This window comes from Chamaea fasciata, unplaced genomic scaffold (genome assembly GCF_029207755.1).
Source record: "Chamaea fasciata isolate MVZ Bird 193981 ecotype frontalis unplaced genomic scaffold, bChaFas1.0.hap1 SCAF_3, whole genome shotgun sequence".
NCBI classification, from domain to species: domain Eukaryota; kingdom Metazoa; phylum Chordata; class Aves; order Passeriformes; family Sylviidae; genus Chamaea; species Chamaea fasciata.
The window spans coordinates 27,848,496-27,869,111 of record NW_027094088.1 but is presented as its reverse complement, the minus strand read 5'-3'; the positions used below and the strand labels follow the sequence as shown (position 1 = coordinate 27,869,111).

General features: G+C 39.3%; 1 protein-coding gene across 6 annotated transcripts in view; it reads right to left on the bottom strand.

Annotated features, from left to right (window-relative positions):
- The window catches only part of DAAM2 (dishevelled associated activator of morphogenesis 2), a 197,934-nt gene that overhangs the window by 72,886 nt on the left and 104,432 nt on the right, over positions 1-20,616 (bottom strand). For all 6 annotated transcript variants that reach the window (XM_066178440.1, XM_066178438.1, XM_066178443.1 and 3 more), the window contains 2 exons: positions 20,296-20,385; positions 558-632 (listed from right to left, as the gene is read on the bottom strand). In XM_066178440.1, coding sequence (XP_066034537.1) covers positions 558-632; positions 20,296-20,385 — 165 coding nt within the window. The remainder of the gene's footprint in view (positions 1-557; positions 633-20,295; positions 20,386-20,616) is intronic.

Genomic DNA, 20,616 nt, shown 5'->3' with positions numbered 1-20,616 from the left:
GACACACTATACAACTATTGAACAAGGACAATTGAAAAAGGTTTTCCTCAAATACCTTCTTGGCTTGTATCTTATGTCCAAGATGTTACAGCCTTATGCTCTTTTATTTATGTGCCGTTATACTACTGGATATTATCTTATGTAAACAATTATCTTTTCTTTAGTTCTTCTACTAAAATAAGAACCCAAGTGTTATTTTGTAGACTGGTTGCAAATCAACTTGAAACCTTACAACCAAAAAAAACTTCATCTAGTTTTTAGATAGTTGCTTTTCTGATTCATCAAATACTCTCTTCAATTTTCATTTCAGACTCCAATATGGTTGCCTTCAGTACTCAGTATTGTAGAAATGAAAAATGGAAATGCTTTCAGTGCTTCCCAATCTACTATTCTGCAAGAGCAGGGCTCTTCTTAATCCCCATACTCTTCTTTTGTAAGCCCTATTTTAAATCAATTATGCCTTTGGGCTAATATTCTTCTCCTTTGAGAATTTCTTCCTAAAAGAACATACCCCTATGGTAGGAAATCTTCCCTGTTTAGTGGGAGAGGTAACTTACTGCTGCCATGGAATTGATGCGGTCAATGTAGTAGTCTGGCCAGCTCGTAGCAAGCTTATTAGGATCTTCTTGTTCCTGAAACAGAAAGTTAGGCAAGGTTACTCAAGATGACTTTAAAGCATGAAAGCCACTCAGGAACCACCTGGGATTCTTCATTGCCCTGCTCTTTATTGTTTTATCTCCCCCATATTCTTGTACAATGCACATGGACGTGTGGCATTTATTACAAACATTTCTGAAAGTGTAAAGTTATCACCATCACCATGGTATGTCCGATAAAAAGAATCCTTTTCAGCTCAGATTACTGAACACAGAATAATAAAGTCTGAAGGAGATACAGTTATCTTTGGCATCTAAGCAGCAAACCTCAGTCCCTTAAATGTTTCCAAGTAGAAGGATAGATCATCTACAGATAGCAAGTTTACGTTTTGTATCTTTATACTGACAGATCTTATAAATTATTTGGTCTCTCTACTGTTATGGTGATGGTGGAATATATCTGCTATGCAGAAAAAAAAAAAAGAAAAAAAAAAAAGAAATAAAAAAAGAAAAAAGGAACCTGAAAAGAAGAATAAAGACCGCATCATTTTGATGTGATAAACCCAAAGAGATTCAGCCTGGACATTAGGAAGAATTGCTTTACCACTAGGTTGTTCAGACACTGGAAAAGGCACCCTAGACAGCTGGCTGATGCTCCAAGGTTGTTGATTATTTAAGAAGCATCTGGACATTGTCCTTGGCAACCTGCTTTAATTTGATCAGTCCTGAACTGGTCAGGCAGTTGTACTAGGTGAATGTTGTCGGTCCCTCCAACTGAAATATTCTGTTCTATCCCACCCTAATCCTATCATATCCTGTAAAGTCAAGCAAAATCTCAGAACATCCAAATGACCACCAAAGCATCCTCTCAGTTACAGCAGGAGCAGTATTAATCCTTTTCTCCTTACCTCCCATGTAATCCACCTGAAATCATCTTCAGTAAGTTAATCTCAACCAACCTTCTAAAAGAAGACCTAACTGACTCAGGAACCAATTCTTTTTTATTCCTTGACTGCTTAAAGAAAATTAGATTTCCTTCTTACACCTATTTCTACATAGGTGTAAGAGTCACTAGTAACATGAGGAATGCTTTCCAGGATCCTCATCTTGCATCATAAACTGTGAATAACTAATACTAACATTCCCTAGCATATGGTAAGAGACTGAACCACTTGACGGATCCTAAGGATGACCAAAGCTGTATGAAGACTGTGTGGATCTTGCCAATATTGTCTGAGCATGAAAACTTACTTGCACTAGAAAAGCTACCCTGGAAGATATACATAACAAAATTTAAAGTGTAGGTCTATCAGAGTACCTCAGCTATTCCACTATTATTTGGTTTAGAGATGAGAAGTAGCTCTACGGGCCTCCTGTGGAGCCACATTCAGAAAACACCTTGCTGCCTGACTATTTCCTGCCAGGGTACATACCAACACACGAAAATAATTCTGCACAACTCAAAATCTTTGTATTTTGAATTGAAAACAAACTCGGGACCGAGATTTGGATCTTTCCCTCTCTTTTTCCCACTGGATTTTCAACACGTAAACTAAAGGAGCATCTCCATTCATGGCACTGACAAAACAGCTTTGTCCTCATCTAGAGAAGGACTGCAGTGCAGACCCATGTCAGGTCAGTGTCAGGTCACACAGTACAGGTCATAAGTAGTTATTAATGCCTTGCACCCAACTGAAGAAGAGCAGAAGAATTAAACAAAGCATCATACAGATGAATATCACTGTACAAAAAAATATGAAAGGCTGGGAAAGTAGTAAGATACCAAATATATCGGCCTTACACACACCATGTACCACCCCTCGATAATAGATGGTGCAATTAATAACAAGGTGATGTTTCTTAAATTAATTGAGAAATTCTGCTGATTTTCCTTACTTCTCTTTCCTGGCCACAATAATCTGACAGACCCATATCTATGTCAAATAGCACATTGCAGAAATATGCAACTCCCAACCAACAGCCAGTTAGAATGGCCACACCACATGTTTCTGGTAGACTGCCTTTGGCTGCCCTTTTCTGTGCAGAATAATACCTACTGGCAGCCACAACCCTGACAACAGTTTCACACTTGGCAGACACTAAGCTCCATTGCAAAAATCAATATATGACCTTGACAATGGAAAAATAAATTAAAACATAAAATAGATAAACACAGCATTACTTTTATATGATAATCTTATCATCCTCAAAGAGAACAACAGAAATAGGGAGCTTATCTAGAAGTACGAAGTAAAGTCATTCTGCAGGGAACCCAGCTAAGACACCCATCTGAAGCGCAACATGTTTTATGTGACCTTCTGAAATTTTTCTCTGCAGAAAATTACGAAAGTCCTAATGACAACTATAATAGTTTGCATAGTACACCTGACAAGAACACTGTCAAGACACCCAATACATGTTATTCTCTATATTTCTCCTGCCTCCATTCTGAATTCCAAATAAAGAAACACACACACACAAATTAAGGAATGCCTGAACTCATCCTTTATATTCCAAACTAAGCTACAATACTTTTTGTCCTTAAGGTTCTTTAGGAGGAAAACTAAGTATAAATGCTCGAATGCTACAACTAACATTTCCAGATGTCTTTGTTAAACACACAGACTGAAAACCATCAGGATAGATACACTAGAAAAAAAATCAGAATTCTGAATAATTTCCTACCTGAACCCAAACCACTGGAAATCCCAAAATCAGAACCAATGACAAGAAGATTCTGTTACCCTAAAGTATATCCATATATATGATTAGCTTGACAAAGAGGCAAGGTCCTTGGTATATACTGCTTTTGACCATTCTCCATTTGTTACAAGTTAGTCTTAACTCTTAGTCTTTAAGTCTTATTTTTTTAATTGAAACTGGGAAAAAAATTGTTCCAGCGGAACACAAAGTGCAAGATTTTTTCCTGAACTAAAGCCCAGACAGAAGATGTGCATTGCTGAGGTTAAAAAAGTTTTAGCAGATACCCCACTAAGCAATTCTCACTTTCTGAAGTTGTTTTGGTGCAGAAGCAAGAGTCCATTCAATCTCAGTGGTCTTGCACACTCCCTGCTCACATCAGAATTTCATGGTTGTCAAGGTGTGTTTCAGAATAAATGATAATGGAGTTAAAACCTGGCATTCTATTTCAATATGAAGTCCCAGAAATCTATTTATACTCAGGATGAGCATGTAGATTTTTATCTAGCCCATTAAGTCATTAGACTTATTTACAGCAATCTCCTGAGTGGCACGTTTAACAGAGTGTCACATTCACATCTGTAATATCAGAGCAATTGGGGGAAAAAAAAAATCCAAACATTTAATTGCCTAAATTATGTGAGTTCTGTCCATGCTACAAGATTGTTGTACCAGGTTTTCTCTCAAGAAGGGGAAGATAAGTTAAAAATAAAAAGCAATTAAGTCTGTGGTATGGGGTGCAACAACAGGGTGCTGGGGGTTTTTCTGGTTTGTTTTTAATATATTCAGAGAAAATTGCAAGGCAACTTGAAGATAATGGCAAAATCCTTCCCTTGCTCCAGGAGCACAGAGAAGGGCAAAAAACCCCAACCAACAGAAAAAAAAAAATGAGGCTTTAATATATAAAGCTGCCTAGGTATCAAAAGCTGGAAACAATAACCCATCTGTATAAGGAAAAACATTAGCTGAAGGAATCTATTAAAGCAAAGCCTTCTTTTAGCTCCTTGAATAGTGTAAATATTACATTAGAAAACAGGCGTCAGCTTGTGGACTTTATAAGGGGCCATATCATTCTTCACTGAAGTAACAACTATGTAACTGCTGTGGAAACAGGATCTTGATACTATACAAGCCTGCAATATAGCCAAGGTATTATATAGGCTTTGACACTAATTTGGACAGGCTCCACGACTTGGTGGAAAGTGGAACTTATGACTTCATCCCAACTAGGAATTAATGGAGTTCTGCAAATATTTGGACCATCTGAACCAATCAAAAATGAAAGAAAATAAAGCAAAGTGTGCACAGCTCAGCTGATCCTGAAAGCCTTTTCTGCAAATCCTGGGAGACCTGATCCATTGGGCAAGCTGTTCTCTAGAGACCAGAGACTTTTACAGGATGCCATGTCAGTGGGACAAGCATTTGCAATCCAAAGAATGCCATAACACACTCAAGCATTATAAACCACTGCCTTTGCTGCAAGACTTTCTAAAAAGGAGTATCTAACACTAGTGTTACAAAGATCATGCAGAAATGCCAGATATTCATCACTGAGTGGATCATGAAAATGAGACACTATTTATATGGTATTTTTTCAAGATTATTTCAAACAGCACAGGCAAAGCCTGTGGAGTAACTGCCTGCATTGAAGCTCTTTTGGGGCAAGCACTGGGTTTCAGTTTCCAGTGATGGCACATTGCTATTTTACTCTGCACCAAGTCACCTCCAAAAATATTGAGCAGCTCTCCAGAGCATGTCCTGAAATTCTGAGCATGTCAAAACATTAATAAATACATCCACAAAATTAGCAGCTTTAGAAGGCTTCTTTCCTACAGAAGAAGACAGAGAGGTATGTATTCTGACATGACAATTAAAACTCATTTTCAGAGTTAGGAACAGACTGGCACACTCTGACACTAAACCCAATACTCCTTTATTTCAACCATCATTTATGCCAGGTTATTTTTATGCAATGTCAACAAGTATTAACTCCCTTGGATCAGCAGGTGCTTGCCATCCCTTGGGTGTCCAACCATTACATGGACTATGCCACTACCTGCCACACACACACACACACACACACCCCTGTGATAAATCACTGATGACTCATGAAGTCTTTCTAACAGGCAAACTGTAACATAAAACTTCCTCCTCGAACAGATGGATCAGGAAACATATGATCTGTTACAGATGTCACAGGACAAGCATGGGTACTCTTGGGATGACATCTGTTCATTGGCAACATGACTTCCCTCTCAAACCTGTCTCTTCAGTAGGGCAGACAGCTGACCTTACTGTTGTGCACTGCTTAGAACAGGATGGGAACAAGCCACACACCTGATCCTAGAAAATGTGGGTTTAAAACCTTTCTTGGACAGGAAGTCATGATACTCTTCTCTGAGCTCCTCTCTGTATCAATAAAAACAATGTGCAAACACAGATGAAGAATATAACATGAGGTTAGTGTGATAAAAATTCCTGTCTAAGCTTGTTCACTGCATGGCACTGCATGCTCAAGTTTATGCCTGGGTCACAAAGAATTGCATTTCCTTGAAACAGCCACATTGAGGTTAGTGTGGTTTCTCCTCCCAACAGCCTTCACACACCATTTGAGTACATCACAGAGCTGAAAGGTGAGTTATTTCACCTGGTCTTAAAGGTCAGCATCATCACATACAGCTCAGAAAATATAAAGAATGGAGTTCAAGTCATTACAGGACACATATAAAATTTAAGAAAAAGTGAAATATATAATTTATCATAGCCCCTGTAGATTTTTTTTTTTTCAAATTTCCTATTGAAAAGCAATAGGAATTGGAATCCTGATAAAAAATAGCTGGGCATTTTTCAGAGGGTGTTTGGATTTTTTTAATGACAGTTGACTGAAATTTTAACGTGATTTACATCAATTAAGATGAAAGCTTTGCTGGATAAAGATTCTCAGTTTCTTGTTGAAGCCCTCTCACACTTCACAGTAACAGTTTATCTAGTAAAATGTTCATCTGGGATGCACAGGATTCAGACTCATGTCCATGTCCTGTTTCAAAGTGAATGGCATGACCCTTGCTTGTCGCATGAATATTCTGGCCACTAAAATCAAGGTGGGGTTTTTGTTTACTTGAAGGGTGAAAGATGGTTATTACTGGTTCTTCATTTCCCACAAGCACAACTCTTTTCCCTTCAGAGATGCAAAGACTCATCACAAAATCTGCTATTAATGCTGAATCAATCTTGCACCGCACACCAACAAAGGTCCTTCAAGAAATTAACGTATTGGGTTTTTCAGTGTCTCTATCAGTGAGATCAGCAGAAACAGAAAAAATGGGATGCAGACAACTACACAGGACCCAGTTACACAGGAGATCTGTAGTACAGCCAAGAATCAATCCACATAAGTCGTACTGCACTCATTCAAATCACCATTCTCCCTTTTTTCATGTCTGACCTACTGACTTTCCTTCACTTTAAGAAGTTCAGCTTTCAAAGAAACATTTACTTGTTTATTACCACACCATCCATTCTATTGGTTATGTCTCAGTTCAGAGTAGCCAAAGTTTCACAAATAAAAAGTGCTTTCATTAAAAAACACAAAATGTGTTTGATCTGCTGTGGGACAAAATGCTAATTCAGAAATGGAGCTAAAACACTTCTAAGCTTTTCAGACAGTTTATGCCTCCAAAAAGCCAACCATGTCCCAAGAGATGCTAATTTTGAAACAGCACAGACCATAGGACTGAGCCATTCACCAGACAGATGTGGTCACCGCTCCATTTCTCAGACTTCATGACTAGCATTTACACAAATAGTCTCAGAGTTTTGGGAAGGAAGCTATATCCAAGCCTTTTAAGCACAATTTATCCAGATTGAGAAAAACAAACATTACTTCTCTCCCTGGAATTAAGTTATTGATGTGCAGATAATAATCCTTCTGCCACAAAAGCAGTCTACTGTGTAACTTATTAAAAGAGAATATTCATTAATGACCAGTTGAAGCAGGCAACTGAGGAGTTCTAATTGCCTCCCACAAAGGTCAGGTTTATCCATACATACTAACAGTTCACTGCATTATGACACAGGGGCATTTTCCTTAACGGATCACAGGGTGGGTTTTTTTCTTGCTTCATTTAGCCTGAGCTCTGCCCTGTTGCCAGTAACTTGACAAACCTAATTATGACTTCTGATGCTGCTTACTAACCATTCTTTCAAAGGAAGAATCAAAGGCTTCAGATTATTATTTATATTACAAAATACCTAATACTGTCAAACTGTCACTGTCAAAGAAATACAATAAAGTATAAAGGCAAAAAAGGGATACATCTATGAACAGTGAGGATTCCTGCTTAGAAAGCATTTTCTAATATTGAGAGAAGCTTCAGTGCTGCAGAAATTCACCAGCCTTTAGAAATTAAAGTGGCTTATCAGTCATTTGTGACAGTTGGCTCTACCAGGGATGAAAACTTTCCAGTCAAATTAAATACATGATTTTTTTGGAACTAATTATGCCACCTCTTGCTTTTTATTTTTGCTTTCAAAAAGCATTCAAAGATACAGATTCTCAAAAAGTTGTACCTTATATACACGACGTGTCATTTCCAACTTCCTCTAAAACTCAAAGCCATTTCAAATTAATTATTACTAATTGATCAATCTAAAGTGATGAAGGCCATACTTTTTTTTTTTGTCCTCCAGAAAACACAGGACATCCACTGCATATACACATGGGAGAGTTTCTCACAGAAAATAGACTAGAGTGGCATAACTGGCAGGTCGGTGCATTGCTTTGAGCCAAAGACAAGAATTAGTGTTGTTTGAAACCTCAGAATTCTCAACCAGTGATTTTAATGCATAACTGTAGTGCTTAAACCAAGATTAAGTTTACAAGGAGCATATCTGACATAAGACTAACAATAGATTACTGATGGAGAGAGTCTGTTTTAAGGAACTTGATATTTTAATGGGATTGCATAATATATGTCAGTTTCAAGAATCCATCTTCTCTTATCTTTCCTCTTCTTTTGGTGTTTTATCCTTCTCCTTGATACAGACAAATGTAAACTTGCTGCCAGCTCTGACTGCAGTAGCCTCTTCTTATCACTTACAGATCATACAAGCCTGCTTGTCCTTCTTCAAACATATTCAGCGCTGCTATAGGATGGGAATCCCACCATCACCAGGCATTAATTTAGGGGTATAGTGTGGGATGTGACCAGGAAGATAACTTGCCCCCTATGTTTACAGAACTACTTAATTGTACAGCTGAGGCCACACTGAATTTTTAGTGATTTCTGCCCTAAGGACAAAGCTTTCTTGCAAAATTGAAGTGTAACAATATTAAAGATTGTTCCTCTGCTGAATGTTTAGTCTCTGCCATGGATGTTGGTCTCTTGCTGAGTAAGTTCTCCTGACTCTGTTGCTGCATAAAGATCCTTCTGTACTATTACCTGAAGTCCATATTCATGTTTAATACCTTTAACGTGCTCTACTTTTCACAAGTCACAAAACAACCAGCTGATATTTTGCTGTTGATAAATGTATAATCTAAATAATGAGCTGCCAAATAAGGGGATCCATGGATTCCCTGCACTTTCAATAAACACATACTCAGGAGCCTACCTTTCCTCAGCCCATCCACTCCTTCTGGATGTGAAGGAAAATGTCCACTAGGGAGACTCCTACCAGTCAGAAGATTGAATCATGAATATTCTACCCAGAGGGGCTTCAGAAGACAAAACGTTCCTCATGGACATGGCCTGCTCAGCAGGTGTGTGGCCATGGACTTAGGCTGCACTGCTGAAACACAGCTCTGTTCCCACAAACCTGCAGCAAGCTTGAGACCACATCCTGCAGCAATGTGTATAATCTGTGGCAGGTGAAGCCAACAATCTGTCACTGTCCCAACAAGCCCTAAGCAGAAGTAGCAAGGCATATTCTATTGCATTGCTAACAACCAAACTCTTCATTGTCCTTACCACTGTTTACTTTGTGTTTATACAGGTATTGTGTGTACATTTCCATTAACCTCATTCAGCTCAGTCAATGTCCCATGGATAAGGAAAGGGACTTTTTCCTTACCCAACCAGCTTACCTTGCCTCCTTTCCAACAGCACTCTTTTAAAATGTATTCCTACCACATTAGAATGTCACTTGAACTGTCTCCTTCTTCACTTCCTTTCCTCCTCCTGCCCCTGACATACTTTAAGCAATGTGAAAAGCCACAGAAGGGTCCAGACTGTGCAACAGAGCTTCTAAGTTTATCTTTTTGTCCTACTGTTTATCTCCAACAAGCAATGACTTTCTTTTGTAAATAAAATGAAGTCACCTACGACTCATGGCAAACACCCTGCAAGTTGCTTGATGATGGGAATGAAATGCCACTTACTGTGTTCAGAGACACACCTGGAGACAGAACACCAACCTGGAGAACGAGACACCTACCTGGAGCCAGCAGAGATATTTAGGACAAGTCCTTCTGGAAGCATTCAAGAGAATTTTTTAGTAGCAAATTCTAAAAGGTGTTTGTAATGTGTCCTCTGTCTGTTTTTCCAGTGGCACTGCTTGTTTTAGTTCACTTCTGCTCCGGGCCCTTTTTTAAGCATGATGACAGTAAGATGGCCAGGGCAGCCAATATATTTTCCATTTTTCTCTATCATTTAACCCTTCACTATTGAAAAAAAAAATGTTAGGAGTTGTTGGACCGGTGAACAAATGAAATAAAAACAGTCTGAGAGACTCACAGCTCTTAAGCTGCTAGCCTAGTATTTGAGTATATCACTTGATTGCTTTATCTCCGTCCTTTCCATAAACTTGGGTAAAACTCCTTCTCCCAGCCTTCATTTCTCTCACTTAGTACATCTGCAGAGTGTTTGGGATACCAAGTGCCTTTCAACAGATGACTGAATTATCACAGAGGACTGTGATTTTCACCTCAATTAAGTAGCTGAAACTGTCACATCTGACTGCGATGAAAACTAAACAACTCTCCAGAAAGTAGAAGGCAATCCCTTTCTTTCTCTTCATGGCTGTCACTATATTCTGACAACAACTCTTTACTGTACCCATTTCTAAACTCCTCACTAAAAAGATAGGAGTTTGGCAACTCTTCTTGATCAGTGTTCACTAGCTTTTTTAAGGCTCATGAACACTCAGAGAAATTCAGAGTGAGCCCTAATCTCTGCCAGATTTGCTTCTCAGGCACCACAGAAGCACGTTCATTATTTACATATTCTTTGCTCTTGCTTATGCACCAAAGACTAATCTGAATGGTGAGAACGGCCTTGTACAGAGTATATGTTGCTATCATTATTATGATTACATGCCATTAACAGGATGGGCTCATACTTGGATGGTGAAGACTCAGAACTTTTGTAAGAGGACAGACAAAGACAGAACAGATAATCCAGTGGCCTAAGCATTTCCATGTACTTCCCATGCAGAAGAACTGGACTGCTCACCATTATTTTTGTTCTTAAGTACATCAAATTACACCATGATAGTAGGATGACAGCTGAATAAATGGGCTTTTTTTTCTTTTTTTTCTATTTTGCATGCTAGGGTCAAATCTGCTTCCACTGAATCCTCCCAAAACTCCCACAGAAGGCAAGTCAAATGCAAAACACAGCATTAGGCATGACAATGACAATTTTCTAACTCGGGATTATTTTGGGCCTGATTTTGATTAGCGTTGAATTATAACTTCAACTGATCACTAGTAGCTCACCTGAAGACCTGCAAGATGGACACACAAATTCTGCATACTCAGAATAGCTACAGCAAATACCATGACAAGTTTACGGCATTTATGTCTTCAGCAGTCTGAACTAAGGAGGTAAGAAGGCATTTTTTAAGGAACAACTAAACTTTTTTTGTTGGACAGTGAGAGGAGAGGGAGGAAGAAACTAAAAATATTCTGCGCTGTTCCCATGGGGGGCAGGGAAGAAAATACTTTTCAATTATACATAAATAACTATATAATTTCAAGCCCCTGACCCAAGGTAACCTCTTATGCTAGGATAAATAAATGAGTCTGCAACTGTTGGCATTGCAATGTGGAAAACATAAAGCAAATAAAGCAGACAACTTGGAAAAACTTATTATCTCTTCTTACGTCTTCTACAACGTGGTCTTTTAGGTGTCACAATTCCAAGCTGTAATAATGGTATATCATCTGAATTGTGCATGCATTTTTGCCCTCTTGACACTAAACTTACACTTTAAACCATTACAAGAGTGACTTCAGGAAAAAAAGTTAAGAGGAATCTCTAACATCATTAAGCCTACTATATTGTTTCTTCAAGTACATACCTTGAGGTCTTTACTATAGAAGCAAAAAAAAAACCAAGTAAAAGACATGAAGAAACAATTACACGAGCTCCAAGAGAAACCATAAAAACCAGGCAATGATTCTTCTCAAGTATGCTGATCCGCTTAAAAAATAATTGGGCAACATCAACAAAGTTGTATTATGAGTAAGTGAAATAAAATTACTAAATTCATTATATGGAACTATAAAAGGATGAGATGGTGTCCTTCACGAATCCCAAGTTTTATTTTTCCAGTGAGAACACATTCTCTGCATTCAATGATGTAGAAGGAGATGTATGTCATTTTAGGCTTTACTTTATAATTGTATTACTGGTGCTGCCCAAATTTGGGAGCTTCAGCCGATTGCACACGTTAAGAGGTACCATCAATCACACAGCTCTTTCACACTGAAAAGACCCAAGTACATCACTAATCAGGAAATGTGTGTTTTTGCTGCATTAGTGACACTTCTGCAGCATTCTGGTGTTATCTGTTACATCCTGTACTTGTCATAGGTCAGAGTTTCTCAATTTGATTTTCTTAAGCCTACTCGCATTGATAGCAAAGTAATTTTTGAAGTCATGTGCCTGTCTTCCATACTAAAGATACTGAAATGACCCAATGTCAGCATCAAGCTAACAAATCATTCCAAACATCTGAGCATGAAGTCATTCTGCTAACAGAAAAAGGAACAGATGCTGGTGGGAAAAAAGGAAGTTAACTCCACAATTGCTGGCATTTTCCAAACATCAAGCTGAAGGAATGCCGTGGTTTGCAAAGGGCAACATCCTCCCACTGTGACATCCCAGCGTTATGAGATTTCCAGTGAGCCCTAGGCAAACTGAAAGCAAGTCTATTTTCAGGGAATTAATTTGAGAGATTCCACATTTCAGACTGTTTCACCAGCAGTGTTCTGAGCTAAGGAAGTCATGCAGTCTTCCCAGACAAAAAGCAACCATGGATCCCAGGCATTGGGAGAGAACCAAATAACATCTGCTACTGCCTGTTTCAAGGAGTTGGACTCATAGCAATAATACAGGACAGTATACAGGAGGTTGCCTGAAGCCTTATTGATGTTCCCTTTCTTTATAAGACCATACAGCTGCTTTCCTAGTTTGAATTATGAATAGTTTAGAGAATCACAAATCAATTTAGGATGGAAGGGGCCTTGAGAAGGAACCTGCTCAGAGCTAATGGCAAAGTTAGATCAAGTTGTTCAGGTCATTGTCAAGGTTTGAATATTGAGTTAAATGAAAATGTTGACTGAAGCTGAACTTCAGCCATGAACTTCCAAAGCACTGGTAGGAAGAGAAATAATAATTTTCTGATGTACCAAAGACTTCAGATAAAATATAATTCTTCATATCCGGTGTGGCTTTGCTGGCCTTTGCCCTGTGGCCATGAGACGTGGTCATCGATTAGCCATCAATACTGCTAATTGTGGGATTGCTTAGACTAAATCCCACTTCTTCAGCCTCCTACTGCCCACCAACTGCTTTTGTTGTTAAACTATCACACGTGCTGTGAGGGTTACCCAGTGCTTTCCAAACTTCCCAGGGAAGACAGAGTAAAAGTACCCAACACCACATCCACCCACACTCCCCTTCCACACTCCCTGCAGAGCTGCAAGAAAATCTCTCATGAAGTAACATCCAAGACTCATCAAACTGCGAGTCCTTACAAATGGCTTCTCAAATACTGCAGCAAACTATCTTGTGTGTTGAGGTCTGCTGCTCCCAGATACAGCATATGGAACAACAGCTCTAAAGAAAGGAACTTATAAGGGACACATTAAATGCTCATTAAAGCTATAAATCCATAACCAAAACAGTTTAATATTCCAAATCAATAACAGACTCTAAAAGTATTTCAAAGAGGAAAAAATAATGCAAGAAGATAGAATTGAAAACAATACAACTTCAAACCACCCACTTCATTTATTATGGGACAACCACGTGCTTGGCAGTCTTCATACAGAAAGGATGAACCCCAAAGTGCTTTCAAAGCTCAGAACAGACAATACAAAACCAAAAACCCACACTCAGACAACACAATAGTGTGATTTTCATCTGGCATATTGTATCACTAAATGAGACCAGATGAAGATCCATTTTCTCTCTTCTGTAGGGAAAATGTATCATCTCCTGAATACCTCAGAACTGGCAGAATGGCTGATCCCAGAGGGATCTAGTGGCCCAGCATGTAGTTCCAGGCTCTTCACTAGTGATGTCTCCCAAGGTTCAGTACTGGGCCCAGTATTGTTCCATAAGTTCATCAATGACTTGGATGGAGGAGCAGATGCCTCCTCTGCGAGTTCACAGATGAAACAAAGCTGGGAGGAGTGGCTGATACCCCAGAAGGCTGTGCAGCCCTTCAGAAGGACCTCGACAGCTTGGAGAGATGGGCAGATGGAACTGTCTGAAATTCAACAAAGATAAGTGCAGGGTCCTCCACCTCAGGATGAATAACCCCATGGACCAGTGCAGGGCTGACAACTGGGGCTTGACCTGCTAGAAAGAAGCTCTGTGGAAAAGGACCAGGGGGTCCTGGTGGACAACAAGCCATCCATGAGTTAGCAGCGTGTCCTGTGGCCAAGGAGACCAGTGGTATCCTGGGGTACATTAGGAAGAGTTCTGCCAGCAGGTAAAGGGAGGTGATCTTGCCCCCCTACTCAGCCCTGGTGAGGTGCACTTTGAGTGCTGTGTCCTGTTCTGGGCTCCTCAGGACAAGAGAGACATGGAGCTCCTGCGTGGGTCCAGTGGAGGGTAACAAAGATGATTAAGGGACTGGAGCATCTCTCTTTCTAGGAAAGGCTGAAGGAGCTGGGCCTGGTCAGCCTGGAGAAGGAACAATGGAGAGAGGATCTTATCAAAGCCTATCAGTATCTGAAGGGAGGATTCAAGAAGATGGAGCCAGGCTCTTTGTGGTGCTGAGCAGGACAGGAGGCAATGGGCAGAAACTGATGCACAGAAAGTTCACCTAAATATAAGGCAGAAGTTCTTTTACTTTGTGGGTGACAAAGCACTGGAATAGATTGTCCAGAGAGGTTGTGGAGTTTCCCCCAACAGAGATATTCAAGAATGGTCCAGATTGCAATGCTGTGCCATGTGTTCTAGAATGACCCTGCTTGCCACAGATGATCCTACGGGTGGTCCCTTACCCGTTTTCTGATTCTGTGATCTCAATATGTATCCCCTACTTTAAAGCAGGAACCTGAAGAAGTGAACTTTTATCTAAATGCATCAAGTGTAATGCAACATAGGAAGCCTTAAATGCAAAAAAAAAAAAACCCCAAACCCAAACAACAACCAACCAACCAAACAAACAAAAAAACCCAAACACCCTTAGGGTTTGGAATAAAAGACCTGCCAGTTCATTTTAGCATAGAAGTATTTCACAGAAGTAACTGTCCCTCCATCTTAACCAATCTGAAACTATGCTTCACAGTGGCAGCCCTAGAACAAACAGAAAGTGCAGAAATTTTCACTTATTTCTGAAAGCTTTCCCTAAAGGCAAGGAGGACTCCAGGTTTTATATTTGCATCCATCTTGTCATTCATCCCTGGTAGGTTACGGTAATTATATAAAAAGCTGCAAAAGCAACTCACATCTCTCCAGCAGATTTCAAAGTATCTTACTCTATATCCAGCTGCACAATATCAGGCTATACTTTTTATGGTGACATTGTGCTGACAATCCAAACCTCAAGGGCAAAACTCAAACAGACACTCCTAAAGAAAGAAAAAAATCCAAACCAGACATGTAGACATTATCTTCATTAATGCTAGACAGGCAGCAGGGGACCAAAGTGGGAGTCTGTGAAAATGAGCTGTAAATGGTATAAAAAGATGGTAGTAAAATTACTAAAAGTTGACGTCCCACTAAGGCTAGGATTCTCAAGATTATTTCAAACCCTATGAGGATGCAGCCCTGACATTAGGAAAAGAGAACTGAATTCAAAGTGATGTTGCTTCTTTGTGAGAGAGGTGTAAATCTTCTCTAGGAAGACATCTGGGGCACTCTGCACCTGGACTGCAGCTTCAGTCGTTCAACATTGATCTCTAACCTCAGTCCAAAGGACCTGGACTCCTTAATGATTGTGTAATGCACAAAAGTACCTTTTACTCTGTCCTTCATGCTCCTGACAGTGAGCTCACCCAAACCCAGAAACTTCACCACAAAAATATTGTGGAAGACAGATGAGCGCAGTAAAGAAAAAGAATGAACAGTGCTTGAACTGAAAATATATTCAGAAATTTCAGAATGTATCTTAAAATAAAGGAAAGGAAAAGAGGAAAGTGGAAAAAAAGGAATGCTGTATGCAGCCAAGGCATGTGTAAATAGTGCAGGAAAAAGGTATAAAATGATGGCATGGTCAAAATGTTTCCAAAAAGTTTCCTAACTACCTATTCCTTCCTTCAGGTAGAGAGAAATGCATTTATGCATAAATATAACAATGTCAGTTCTTTGAAAGTATAAAATAATTTAAATCAAGGACTTTTTGGAACCAAGGACTTTCCTGACTCCAGTTCATTAGTTTTTTAGTCATTGGGTAGATGAAGAACATAATTAATAAATATTTTGAAAATAATTGCAGAGGATGGTGTCATGATGTTCTTTTATCTTCTGCATATTGGCAGTTACAGACTATGGTTCAGGTAAACTTTCTTCAGAATTTTTATATCCTATTTTGCTATTGTGGAGAATCTCTTTCCCATAATAGAAAAAGCAGAATAAAATTATGGATTATAAGTACGTTCTTTTCCTCGGATGCCATGAATGTCTACTTCCAGAAAGTTTCAGTGTGCTGCTTATTACCTCTCTACTTGAGTTTAAATAACCTCACTTGAGTAGATAAAGCACAATCAACTCAAAGCAACTGCTCTAAGATACCACTAAAATCACAAGAGTACAAGATAACACTGAGATATTTCAGAGATCTCAACATATTATTAGGATTGAAGGATCGAGATTTTTGTTGGGTTTCTTTTGTTTTGTTTTGTTTTTTGTTTGATTGGAAAGAACCCGTATGACACAGCTGGTCCAGTCTGACTCTACTTTGGAAAAAAGAATTCCTACCATTTTTTTTCTCCAAAGAAAGACAGAAATGAAAAAAAACCTAACTTGTTTAACTTTGCAAAATGTGTGTGCTCACTACTAAAACCTGCTCAGACAAAGGCTTACAAATTAGTCTCTGGAGGCAGTAAAGGCCATAAAAAGAAAACAACTTGACTTGCTTTCCAATAGCAATAAGTCTAACAGCTTGTAGGGTTGTTCAGAAGGCAATGAGCTATGGCCCGCACAATGAGGCCTCATTCTTAGAAACACAGGCTGCATCCAAGGCAATGCGTGCTGAAGCAGTGCAATACCTGCATTTTCTACACTTTTTGTGTTCCAATAGGAGCTTGTTTATAGATGAGGCAAATGAGCTAGCAATTTCTCTTTCCATATAATTATTTGATTGGTATTTAATGTGATTATGTATGTTAGTATCAGCTCCTGGTAAAACAGCACTGAGGAACACTGGTTTGCTAAAGTTTGACGCCGGAAATTTGCAAAGAAATACATTTGAAATCATGGTCTAGTGCTTGATTTAATTCCTGCAAAAACTTATATCTGGTAGGAAATCTAAAAAGAGGAGTTACAGAGGTGTTTTTATGTAAGTCTAAATTTCAGCTTATGGTGAGACATGAAGATTATTCTAAACGAAATCAGAATAAAGTACCTGAACTTAAGGAGGATATTATAATTTGTATTTTCTACATATGGCTTTGCTTAACAATATCAGTGGAAGCTCCTTCTACAGAGGAAGAGGCAATTTAAAACATGTACTGGTGGTTTGAGTAGAGGGTCAGGGTGCCATCAGTGGTGACTGATCAATGATTCCTCTGATGTAAATCAAGCCAACTGCATTTCTCACTGTCCATCCTGTACTGATTAATGTCAAGGTAGAGAACAGCTGAGATTGACACGACATTAACATTTTCCAACAGACCAGCCTTTACTCCTTGCAAATAGCCATTCCACAAATGAGAGAACAGCATCGACTAGAGCTGCTAGCTAGAGCTACACTTCTAGGGTCAAATAATTGGTGATTTGTTTTTAATACTAACCATTTCATATATAAACCCAGAATAGCCAAAAGTGACCAAAGCAAGCATGGCTGTGTAATCCTGTGTGTATGCTACTCTGTAGGTATCACTCACAATCATGAAATTTCAGTTCAGAATTCAGCTTCCTTTGATTACTACGGACTGCTGACTGGCAAGCTGTGCCCCTGCCATACAATTTTCAGTGTACAGACCTACCTGTCTTCCTCCATTTCTTCAGAAAGGCTTGAAATCAGGAACAGGTGGAATGAGGTTTTTAATACAATAGTGACTTTATACCACCACATTGGAATCAAGTACCATAGAAGATTACATCTAACATCCGACTGCCAAGATAAATGTGTGTCCACAACAATGACTTATCTTCATTTTTGCAAGTGACATTTGTTTATTTAAGGCAGCCCACTAATCTCACCACCTTTAGAGCAAATCAGGAAGCTCTGACTTTCCATTACTTTTAGACTAGAAAAGGCACCTAAGATCAACAACTGTGAACAGTTGCCTCAGTCTGCACTTCTTGACCTTCTGGTTTGTAATGTTTCCACTTGGCATATCTCAAAGCATAGGGCCCCTGCTTGCCAAGAAACTCCAAGAACCCACTATCAGCAAGACAGAGCCCTCTGGGAGCTTGTCCTGGGTAGCTGGAAGTGTTCTGCCAAGTAAGAAATTGGACCCTTTGTGGCTAAAATTGGATTGCAAATTCTTCAGGGAAAAGTGGGCTTTGCTTTAATGCAAAGCCTGGAACAGGATTCTCTGTCACTGCAAAGCAATGAAGATAGGTGGATTAGATAGTAGGCTAGAGAGAGATGTCATCACCAATCATCTGACTGCCTGGGAGGGAAACAATGAATAACACTGGACAGCTAAGTTTTCAAGTAATTGAAAGTATCAACAATGTAATGAAAAGACATCTGGCAATGGTATCCCATCCCAGTTAGCACATCATTTTGGATAGCTGGAGTTCAGCTAACTGACATTGCACTATAAATACATTATGAAGATTTTCTAATATGCAGCTTCTTTAACTTTGGAAGTCTTTAAGATTCTTACAGCAAATCCACTGCTGTAGAACAAGGGAAACCAAACAAACAAACAAAAATCCCCAACAAAAACAAAATCCCCCATGTAATGACTGAATCCAACCAACATATTAAGTACATTAAAGTACAAATCTTCCTGCCAAGGCTGACTGGTCTGGGAGGTGAGGTGTCTTTAAGACAGCTACAAATAGATCCTTTCCCACCAGAGCTGAAAAACCCAGCTGAGCTGGCCAGCAAAAATGTAAAGCAGACATTGATCAGAGCAGCCTGCACCTTCCCTCCACTTGCAAGCACTGTGTACCAACAGGAAAAAGGAATGGAGATAGCACTGAAGACAATGGAGACTAGACTGCTTTTGTGCAGTGTTGCTAGCTCAGAGCCACTGTAATTAATTGATTTCTATTAACTTCCCTGTGAAGTTAAAAAGAAACCCCAACTAACCAACAAAAAATCCCTGAAGGCAAAACACCCTGATCGGACTAAAATTTTCTTTAATTACATGGTAAAAAAGCTCACCACCCCCACTTGGAGGAAAAAAGGCAGCAAACACAGACTCCAGAAGGACCACGAGCGGGATTTAAATCTGCCAGGTTCAGTCTAAACCTCCTTTTCCACCTTCTGTTATGCAGACTTATGTTTAAAGAGTGATGCTCTCATAGCATGACTTGCACACTTGGGAAATAAAATTAACCAGCAAACCCACCACATCTTTTTCCTCCTAACATGTATGGCTAATAAACACATGCTATTGGGGTTATTTTCATTTCTGAACATGTGTTTCCTAGAGCAGCAAAACTTTTCCAATGTCACATTACTGTAGAAATTCCTTGTTTAGAAGTTTCACAGCAATGACACAACTTATCTGCTCCCTAGGCCATCATTCTGCCAGCAACAAAATATTGGTGCAATTGATCAGCCTCTGATTTGTTGCCCCTTTACTGGTTTGTCAGAATTTTGAAGACCTTGAAGGGAGAAGTATTACATGGAAAGTGATACAAACAGGCGCTCCTCACGTTCCAGTGCCCTGTGGAACATTTCCTACAAACGTTTCCTTCCTTCCTAATCTCTGGAAGACCTTGAACTACCAAGTTTTAAGACATCACTATTGCTGTGTACTTTACAGATATTTGAAGACATTCTGAAAGACTTCAGCAACACATATTTCTATTTTAAGCAACCTACAAAAGTTTTTAAAAATTCCTTAATGCATTTCTATAATAGTTGTTCTTTCAACTCAAAGAAAAAACAAACCCCCCGCCCCCCCCCCCCCCCCAAGCCCCAAACAAACAATAAAACAAAAGAAACCCCAAACACGTAAACGATTCAAACTGGGACAGTGCACTATTTTAAGATGTTAATGTCCTCTTCAGAAATCAGAAGTGCATACATTACTTATCAGAAAATTGTGCCATATCCTTGCTGATAAAAATCCTTCCATCACTTATTCACGTTGTTGTGTAAACTGATAAACAGCTCGAATCATGATTCAGTTATGAACATGCACACAGAATGTATTGGTGAGCTACTCCAATGAGGACAACAGTAGTACCTTCTTTTTGCTGCAGTAAATCTGCCATTTCTTCTCTGGAGGGAGTGCAAACATAGCCTCTCTGTTCTTGTCTGTGAGATCCAATTCATCCTAGAGATTGAGAAAAAGAAAAACAGAAAAAACGGTCAACAGCTGCATTGGTAGCTTCTAATAAGTTGAGAGGTTTCTGGACCAGGCATGTTTGACTAGCCTTCAATCAAGAGGACTTAGTGGCTCCCAAAGACTCCAAAGATTATCAGTTTTGTGATGATTTCCTTGCTACCTTCATCTCTCCCAATGAAGAGAGGCAGCCTGAACAACTCCCATGTCAAACTTCCATTA